Genomic DNA, 10,613 nt, shown 5'->3' on the forward strand with positions numbered 1-10,613 from the left:
GCTGCAACACAAGGCGCAGGTGAGAATGAACTTTCTTAAATCCTGCGGGTTACACGTCCGTGTCATTTGGGAATGTGAATGGAAAAAAATGTTAGAGTCTGATGAGGCTCTACAGTTTTTTCTGAAGGGCAAAGATTTGCCCGAGCCCTTGGATCCATGAGCAGCACTTTACAGCGGTCGTACAAATGCCATAAAGCTGTACCACAAAACAAACACTGATGAGCAAATACATTACTTTGACTTTACCAGTCTGTACCTCTTTGCCAACAAAACCAAAACTTATCCTGTAAGCCACCTCAGGATCATTTATAAAGATTTTGATGATGTTACCACATATTTTGGCATTGCTAAAGTAAAGGTGTACCCACCACGGGGTCTATTCTTTCCCGTTCTACCTGTTAAAATGCATGGTAAACTAATGTTTCCATTATGTCGCACATGTGCAGACTCTGTACAGACTGAGGCTTGTGCTCATAATGATGACTCTTGTGCTCTTTTTGGCACATGGTGCACCATTGAGTTAAAACTGGCTGTAGACAAGGGGTACAAAGTGTGTCAAATTTATGAGGTGTGGCATTTTGATGAACGATCTGATGATTTGTTTTCAGGTTACATTAAGTTACACCTCAGGGATAAACAAGAGGCCTCTGGTTATCCCTAATGGTGTATAGACTCTGTGAAACGCCAAGAGTATATAGACGCCTATCAAAAAACTGAAGGCGTGTCTTTGCACCCCACCCATATTGACATCAACCCAGCTAAGTGCCAGATCTGTTTTTGAATGCTTTGTGGGGTAAGTTTGCGCAATGTACGAACATGAGCAACACATGTCTTGAGTCTGACCCCGACAAGCTTTTTGAATCCGCGTTTTTACCGCACTATGAGGTATCTGCTCTAGACTTCATAGATGACGACACTGTCATGGTGAATTGGAAGTATGCAAAAGACCATTACACCAAATCATCCAATAACAATATTTTCATTGCTATTTTTACCACAACGTATGCACGCATTGAATTGTACCATCTCTTGGATAGATTACAGGAACGATGCCTCTACCATGATACAGACTCTGTGATTTTTGTCAGCAGACCCGGTGATTAGAACCCTCCACTGGGTGATTATCTAGGGGAGTTGACTAGTGAGCTGCCTCCGGGGACTCATCTAACTGAATTTGTCTCATCAGGTCCGAAATCATATGGTTATAGATTAAACAATGGGAAGACCAGTTTAAAAGTTAAAGGTATAACCCTCAATGTTGATAATGCGAAACATGTTAACTTTGACAGCATGAAGGAACTGGTCTTAGATTATCCAGTAAACCCTGAAGGAGACGCTCAGAAAAAAATTGTGCTCCGCCAATCTGGTATAGTTTGGTTTAAAAAGTACTGGCAGATTGAAACGCGAACACTGCAGAAAAAGCAAAAGTGCGTTTACACTAAACGGAGACTTACAGATAACTACACAACACATCCGTTTGGGTATTAAGATAGATACCCATTTGCAACACCCATTCTCGTGTATTTTAGCTGGCCCCTCCAATTCGGGGAAAAGTTATTTTGTGAAAATGCTGCTGCAAAATGCTGCGATACATCTATCCCAACTGCCTGATAACATTGTTTGGTTTTACGGCTGCTGGCAGCTTATGTACGATCAGCTTCTACGCAATTTCCCAGGCATGCTTTTTATAGAAGGGCTGCCTGAGACTTTTAACGATGACCAACTTTTTCCCCCGACCAAATTAATTTAGCTGTGGTTGATGATCTGATGGAGTCAGTTAGTAATAATTCAGAGATTGAGAAAGCCTTCACAAAGTATGTACACCATAGAAATCTCAGCATCATGTACTTAGTACAAAATGTATTTTGCCAGGGTAAAAAGAGCAGGACAATACATGTAAACACAAAATATATGGTCCTTTTTAAAAACCCTATGGATAAATTACAGGTAACAACATTGGCTAGACAGATGTATCCGGGTAAAACTAAATATTTTCTAGAAGCTTTTGAAAATGCTACGGGCATACCATACGGCTATTTACTGGTTGATCTAAGAACCAACACCCCTGATGAGTACCATTTACGAAGTTGTTTATTTCCACCAGATGTACCGATCGCCTATGTCAATAAAAAGTGTGGTTCTAAAAAGCTATAAATGAACAGTTTTTAGTCATTTGTCATAGTTCTACCAGCTGTGAACTTGTCAGCGCGGTTACGTCGTAATTGGGCGCTTTTAAAAGCATTAATAAAGGCGCCACCACTGCAAAGAAATGTTATTTTATCAACGGCTTCAAACGATTTGGTGACAGCCATTTGTGAGATTGCCCTCAATACGCTTAAAGGTAAAATACCACTGTCACAGCGACAGTTGAATTACCTTAAAAAAAAGCGTAACCTTATAAAATTGCTTTGTAATAAGAAATGCGGCATTGGTAAAAAGAAGCGACTGGTGAAGCAGTCAGGCGGATTTATTGACTCATTGCTTGGCTTCAATATACCCTTAATAATTGGACTTCTGACTAATCGGTGATGGAATACGCTGAGAAAATGTATCTGGTGCCTCAGCAACAGATAGAGCGATTACACAACAAACCGGGAAACAAGGATATACGTAAAACAGCAACACACGGCTTAGATATAGAGATCGTAAACATACTAAACAATAATGATTTATCGGAATATGACAAGGCAAAACGCTACACCGCAGCTCTGCAGAAATATCTGGTGCTGAGTAAGCAGTCTGATAGAGAAATGTAAACTTTAACTCTTTTAACGCCCGACGCAAAAGCTGATGATGTAACAACTAAAGCAGAGCCACATGTTGATGGCGATGATATTTATCGTGAAATTTTGGACGGCGTCAATGCGCGGTATAGGAAAATCAGTGAAATACTTTTGAGTAAATTTATGTGCTTTAAACACATCACAAAATGGAATGGTAAAGGCGAGTTTCTGTATAAAGGGCAAGTTGTACCGGGGTCCAACATATTGCATTTAATAAGAAACATTACGCAGAGTCATTGCGTTTCAAGCAGCAAGATGCTGAATGGCTGGCCTGTATTCATGCGCGCTATGTCTGAATTGAATGTCCCGTCCACTGTGGTTGGTAATGTGGCAAATAGACTGTACCTAGATCGTTTAAAAGCAGAGACGACCGATACTGCTGTTGGTATTGTAACATCACCTGCTCAGCTACAGCTCCTTAAAAAAAGACTTATAAATGTTTTAAATTCACCCGGCCTAACAACGCCCCATGGCTACTTGCTGCCTAGAAAAAGATCTGTAGGCCTGTTTCAAGAAACCCCCTGGTTGACTCTATAACATTTTGCCTGTTTTATGTGTTTATACATTAGAATTTGTGTGTTTATTTTGTAGCCTATTTGATTTGTATTATGACGCTGAATTGTAAAGAAATGCCGTGTTATATTTCTGCATCGGCCATGTATCTGAAATATACTTTTTATCTTACAATAAAACATGACTATGGTTTAGAAAGACGTGTTTTGTGATTGTGTGTTTCTTACCACTGCACTGATTAGAATAAAAAATTTAAAAAAAACAGCATAAAGTTTAAAAACATTGATGTTTATTTTAAAATCATCATAATTATGATGCATTGTACATAAAATACGTCAAGCACATCGGTTATTACAACAAGTTACACATTTCTGTATATATTTATCCGTATAATGACTCAAACAATGACTTCTTGGCATGCGGCTTACAAAGTTTGAAACTAAACTATCATTACGTTTTGTATTATTACTAAAACGAGCCAGGAATTCCCCATATTTGTAGTTTTTACACATAAAAAATATAAAGTAAATACAATGTTGGCCGCACACATCGCTTGAAAAATCTTGCAACTGACGATTTTGGTGACAAATACTTTTTGAATTAAAATGTATAAAATGTAATATAATCTTTGGGAAAATGCTACTGTCTGGCGAGAGGCCATAAGAATCAAAAAAGTAACAAATGCCCTGCTCATTAAAATAAACAGCCAGCCAGTGTTCACCAGGTTGTCCGCTAGTATGGGTGTTGATTACAAATGCACTCGGGTAGTGTGTCAGTTTACCATCAGGCAGCATATCACAGGGGTAGGTTCCTTTAAAAACAGACTGTGTGGTCGGTGCATCGTACAGAATGCAATTTATCTGTAGTGTGTTCATTTTTCATCGGGGTATTGACAATTAATAAAATATGAGAAAAAAATTAAAATAGGTTTTTTCACTTATAGGTAATCATACAGCACATCGCGCCTTTGATTAATTTCGATGATATTATCAAATAGCGCGTAAATGATCACATTGACCGTCCGGTCCAGCGCCTCTGCAAATCAGAATTTGGCATGTAGATTGCCTGTTCTTATCAGCGAAAGATGTTCCCCGCACTCCTGCTCTGGCGACAGATCAAAAGCAAAAAACGTGTAGCCGTTGAGGTACTCCTCGCGGTCAATCAGTGTAACGGCATCTGATTTCTGTTTATTAGTGATCTGTATGAGTGCCATGTACTCGCGCACCGCATTACCGTGTTCAAAGTCAGGTTGAAATGGCTTGGCTGGGTGGGGTGTCCCGTCCAGATAAAGGGAGGCAAAGTTCAAATTTTTATGTTCAAAACATAGCGGGTTCCGATAAATGGCACCTGAAAATGCTTTGTTGTCCACAAATCCTGCTATGACAGTTTTCGGCACCTGGCCTAAAAATATATTTTCTAAATTAAACACTCTACTGCCTGCAGGGATGCTGTAGATTTTCATTCCGACACGGTCAATCGCGTATTTCGCGTTGCCATTTAGCAGGGCCTGCGCGTGCCCAATCCGCACTTCTGGTGAGACCTGTACTCTTTTCACAAATAGAGATGCTGCGATGATCTGTATTTTAAGGGGTTCAACTTCCGCTGACATTAAGCAGAATGAATCTTTGTTTCTGGTGAGTTTAATTTTCAAATCAACCTCATTTAAAATTAGTTTATGCTGGTGAAAAAGGTCGCAGTGCAGGGGTCCAAGTGATTCACCCGACCGGCTCTGCGCTGTTGCTCTTGCGCGCTTTCTAAATCCAATATTTGCGCCATCCAGCGCACATGTGTTATGTTCTCCGGCCTCATCTTTGTAAAATAATCCAGTGGTGTGCTTTGTTGACAATGCATCAGAGCTATAATTCAATATAGTCTCAATGTACGCCCGATAGGTGTAAAGATTATTGGATTGTGAAATGAGCCTGTCACCCAAAGTAACATCCACTTGGCTGAATAATGTCGCTATGGGGTAGTTAATAAGGGCGGCCCATGCTCCTTGTGGTTTCGGTGTGTTATCGGCACGTACAATCTTACATGTGACGTACAGCAGAGTGTTGTTCAGATCGTAGTAGTGTTCACCACTGGCTGCTATATAAAATTCAAGTGGCGCTGTGTCGGATAACGCCGCTAAAGGCTGAACTTCGACATATAGACTTTTCTTCACGCTAGTTTGCGTCGGGGGTACGTCGAAAAGATCCAGCTCTGATTTTGCGCATTCAACTGACTCTGCGTGTATTAAAGACATTATTAAAAAATATCACAAACCCCTCGCGTTGCTTTTCTCTTCTTATTTAAGTTGCGACGTCTCCGGTTTTTGTTTAAAAGGTGCATACACCATGGCGGAAGTGTTGTCGTCCGCTTCCATTTTCTTTTAGCTGCTCCTTTCCTTATATGTATTAACCCCGAACCATCTTGTTTTGCTTGATTCGCATCATGTATTTTATTCACCACAGCCATTGTGGCGTGTCCGATAACATCTTTTGCGATATTACGTGCAGCGGTCTTTACGTGTGGTTTAGCCAACTCTAAACCTCTTCGGAAAAGAGGCACCGCTTTTCTGAAAAGGCTTAAAAAAATGCCGCCTAATCCGCGGGCGTACATGTACGCGCTGCCGTGAAAACCGGGTAAACCATTACCAGCTTGTGCTTTATAATATTGTGTGTAGAGTGCCGGATCACAATAATTTTTAATAGCGACTATTCTGTTAGTTAATAAAAATCATTTTTGCAACATCTAAAGTGTAGTTTCACGATCGCCTTCCGAAACTTAAATGCGATGTTCTCATTCTGGTCATTCTTTATTTCTATGGCTATAGTGTCAAAATGTGCTTTGCAAAAAGGTACAGAATCGGGTTTCTCATATCGAATTGTGACCATATCGTTGTTACGCCCCTTCATTTCAACCGTGCGTAGCAATGGGACATAACTATCACCGATCCTCTGGTGTTCGATAATGTCTGTGTACACGTACAATGTATATTGTCTTCCGTTGATGTCAGTGCAAGGCTTTAAAAACTTAGTTTTAGGTTGTATTCTTGTCAGCTTAGCGCTTGCTGTGAGCTGGTACAAGGGCTTACTGTCGAAGGATACGCTGTGTTCAAGCGGATCATACCATAGTTTTAACCCTCCCTCCAGTTCATGTCGCACAATTTCTGCATTGATTACCACAAGTAGCACATCGACTGTTTCATAAAAACCGGCTTTAATGCACACCCTCGTGATATCCATGCTCTGGCTATCCCAATTTGTTATTTGCAACACACAATCGTGTATATCCAAAGTATTCCAGGTGTGGGGGTATTGTATTTCTGTAAGAGCTACCTCCCATTTGCCGTTTAAGTGTATTAGTTTTGCAAGTTTTGTTGTATAGTTAGAAATCTTATTTTGTGGGAATGTGTCTGCCGAGGCATTGCTGGGTAAGGATATGTATAACGATCTGTCATCCATCTCTCCTTGTTTAGCAGATGTTGTGTTTTATATATCTTTTATCTCCGATGCAGCGACACAGCTGTTAAATTTTGCGGGGTATCCACGCCACTTGACCAGTGCATATTTCTGACCTCTGACCGTCTTATTTTTTAAAATCTTTTCCACTTTGTAAGTTCTATTATAGTTTTTTGGTATGGTTTGAAGCTCTTTGGGGTAAAAACTACCCATTATAGTTTCGCCATACAGATCCGTCAACGTATAAAGCGGCTTAAGACCTTTAGTGTTCACGCCACGTATTACAAATATTTCCTCAAAATAATTCTGTTTGTAGCCTTTCTGAAATATATCCTTATATTTGGAGATGCATACGTGCTCACCGACAGCTAAACGCGGCGGGGATTTACAGGCTTTAAAGTAATCTCCGTACGTGGTCTTGAAAATTCTCAAGGCGTTAGAGGGGTTCACTTCACATGGCGTACACTTAGGGGCATATTCAATTACCCGCGGGACTTCTCCCGCGAGTAATTGACGGGTGAAAGTCCCGCGGCGCGGGGTTAAGCTATTCAATAGAATAGTTTTTTCCCCGCGTCAAAAAACAGGACTTCCACACGAGAACACACTGATTCCGCGACAACTGCGGAGTCAGTGTGTTATTCATGCTCGCGCGAGGCCGAATAGGGCGGCCTCACGCTGATTTTAGGTGCAAGGTAAAATCAAACAACAAGAGACTCGCACGGGGTCTCAGGGACACCCGTGCGTGGAATCCCCGCTAAATGAATCCCGTCCAGTGCGCCAATTAATTGAATATGACCCTTAATCGTTCTGTGGTATGTATTATTATAGCTGATTATGAAGTCCGGTAATACGTCTATATATCTGTATGTATTCAGAGCTGTGAAATAATTCCACATCCGTGTTTTTAAAGTCCTATTAAAGCGCTCTATAACCGATGCTTTGACATCGTTATTGGTAGTAAAATGATGTACACCATATTTTTCTAACAGCTTTTTTAGGATTTTGCTTAGAAACTCTTTACCACGATCAGTTTGCAGCTTCTTTGGTATGTAATCCTGATGGAATATTTTTTCAAATGCATTAGCGACTGCTGTAGCGTTCTTATTCATTAGGCTTACCGCCCATGCTGTCTTACTGAAAATATCGATAATGGTTAGTATTGTCTTAAAACCATTGTTGTACTTCGCGAGATCTATGAGCGAGACCAAGTCGCATTGCCATTGCTGGTTTATATCCGATACGCAGATCATGTTCCTTCTATAGTTTTTCCTGGCCGGCTTATGTAAAGTATAAGCATCTTGATCACACAGCCATTTTTTAATATCGGTTCTTTTAAACCTGCCTTTATTTGCAGCATAAAACGTATCAATGCCGCTATAACTCCCTGGATTTAATACCGTGTAATACGCTTTTTTCATCCGCATTTTTCTCAGCTAACCGCGTGGTGTCACACGTTGATGTATTTGATTGTAGACATAATCAGCTTATTACTCTTATAAGGGTTAATAATATTCATTATTTGCTGCAATTACAAATTACCCATTTTATATAAATGCTATATTAATTTGATAGCCCATTATTATCAACAGCATATAAAATTTATATACAGTTAATATTAATAGGATATAAAATTTATATGACATTTTATATAAAAAAGATATAAAATTTATATACTGGATATAAAATTTATATGACATTTTATATAAAAAAGGGGAGTAAAACAGGGAGTGTTAGGAGTGATATGGGCAGGATTATTGCGGGTTTAGGGCTGGGTTAGGGCGGAGTGGGTGTGGTGTGGGAGGAGAGTGGGTGTGGGGTGGGAGGAGAGTGGGGGGGCACCTGTCACTTTTGAGTTTGACAGAAAAGTGTGCTCTATACTACTAACCTGCCATAATGAACACAGAGCAGCTAAAATCTAGCAACAATAGGTACAAGACCAGCAGAAATTAAAAACACACACTAAAGCGCTGAGTGTGACCAATAATCCTCAGACATCAAAAATAGTCAATGGGGACTGCAGCTGCCTAACTTGAGATGCTAAAACTCACTAAGAAATACAACAAATAGAATAAAAACCCCTGTATTTGGGGTATCTATTCACTATATCCCCTTCTTTCCCATACCTACTTCTTGGAACCATTATATATACTTTTAGTAGCCCTTTTCCCCTTACTATATTTACCTGTATTCACTTCTCTTTATGTACTTTTAGTTAGATGGATAGTTATTTCCATGCATCCTCTGGCATGTGTGTATCAATATACAAACTAAGGGCCTGATTCAGAGCCGCTCATAAGCGGCCACTCGTTCCGAGTGATGTTTGCCCAACTGCGCATGCGTATGGATCATTATACGCATGCGCGAACCAGTCAGTGCGGTTGAAATTCATGTGCTCGCAAAATAGCAAATGCCTGATAATTTGAGTGACAGAAAGAGGCGTATGTGGGTGGTAACAGGGGAAGGTGCTTGAAAACGGGGAGTGGAGATCCGATCGCAGGCGTGCTTAAAGGTCAAAACGGGCGTTTTAAGGGAGTGCATAATTAAAACAGCAGCGTCATTGACCACGTCACTGGGTTATTTTATAGCCAGAACTGCTCGCAAGATTGTGGTAGTAAAAACCAACCACAAGAATAGCGAGCAGTTCATACGCTGGTCGATGTACTCGATTAATCTAATAAATAGCGGACATGACATAGGATGCGAACAGCCAGGGGGCGTAGTTTTCCAAAAAACGACCGCAAGTTTTGTTCGCTCGTTCAGACCTAGAGGTGTGAACAGACCGCAAAGAGCGAACGGTTCATTTGAATAGCCACCCCTATTTTCTGGATGAGCGAGCGCTAATTGCGTCCGGCTCTGAATCAGGCCCTAAGTTCCCTTGGATGGTATGTAGTTTATCTTTAGTAGTAAGGGAAATGGATTCGAAAAGAAAGGGAATTTTAGATTTCTTCTTATTGTGGTTTATTTTTATTTTTATATATAAGTCTATCAATGTAGTGAGATTTTTTTGTATGTACTGCAAATGTCCACATCTGATAATAATTGTATGTACTATTACTAATTTTTAAAGGGAGATTTATTGATTATCAGTTTGCTTTTTAGAATTTTGATAAACATGATGATCAGCATATATGACACACTTATGTATATTTATAATTTTTTATGTTTAGTTTGTGTTTGATCTAATAAGAACAGAAAGAAAAGCCTGCTGTATTGATGATACCTACCTCAGATATCTTTTAAATAATTTTAAATAATGTTAATTTATGTATTACAGATATTTATAAATGTATTTATTTATACTTTTTTCTTTGTGTAACATTTATTTTGGTGAAATTAATACTATTCGATTACTAAGAAAGAAAAAACAATTAGTTAACAACTGGAATGAATTTCACTAACAAGGAACACATGGACTTGATTAGTGGAACTACACGATAAAAGAATAGGAAGGACTTAGAGGAGTTACTTCTGAGGAAACAGCCATATGTGTGGAGGCTGAGAAATGCGTTAAGACACACTCCTTGTGGGATATCAGCTGTAAGAATTATATCTGCTCAGCCCGTATATATCTGCTCCTGTTTAATACCTGTGCCTCCTAACCCAGTGACGCCAGTGTGTGAGACGCAGGAGCACTATACTAATGGTGGCTCAGCAGTCTCTGAGACGTCGCTCCTGACAAGGTGGATGGAGAGCATATCCCCACCTATACAGTGACGCCAGTGTGTGTGAGACACAGGAGCACTATACTAATGGTGGCTCAGCAGTCTCTGAGACGTCGCTCCTGACAAGGTGGACAGAGAGTATATCCCCACCTATACAGTGATGCTAGTGTGTGTGAGACACAGGAGCACTATACCAATGCTGGCTCAGCAGT

At 40.1% G+C, this 10,613-nt stretch overlaps 1 protein-coding gene across 1 annotated transcript; it reads right to left on the reverse strand.

Moving 5' to 3' along the window:
- Positions 1 to 4,338: 4,338 nt before the first annotated feature.
- LOC148476964 (uncharacterized protein F54H12.2-like) lies at positions 4,339 to 7,989 on the reverse strand. The gene is made up of 3 exons (XM_088457438.1): positions 7,761 to 7,989; positions 5,016 to 5,522; positions 4,339 to 4,697 (listed from the first exon to the last, which is right to left on the reverse strand). Exons 1-3 carry the CDS (start codon positions 7,987 to 7,989, stop codon positions 4,339 to 4,341), a joined length of 1,095 nt encoding a protein of 364 aa, XP_088313564.1.
- Between the last annotated feature and the right edge of the window lie 2,624 nt (positions 7,990 to 10,613).

This window comes from Taudactylus pleione, unplaced genomic scaffold, assembly GCF_031769625.1.
Source record: "Taudactylus pleione unplaced genomic scaffold, aTauple2 ptg000760l, whole genome shotgun sequence".
Lineage (NCBI taxonomy): Eukaryota > Metazoa > Chordata > Amphibia > Anura > Myobatrachidae > Taudactylus > Taudactylus pleione.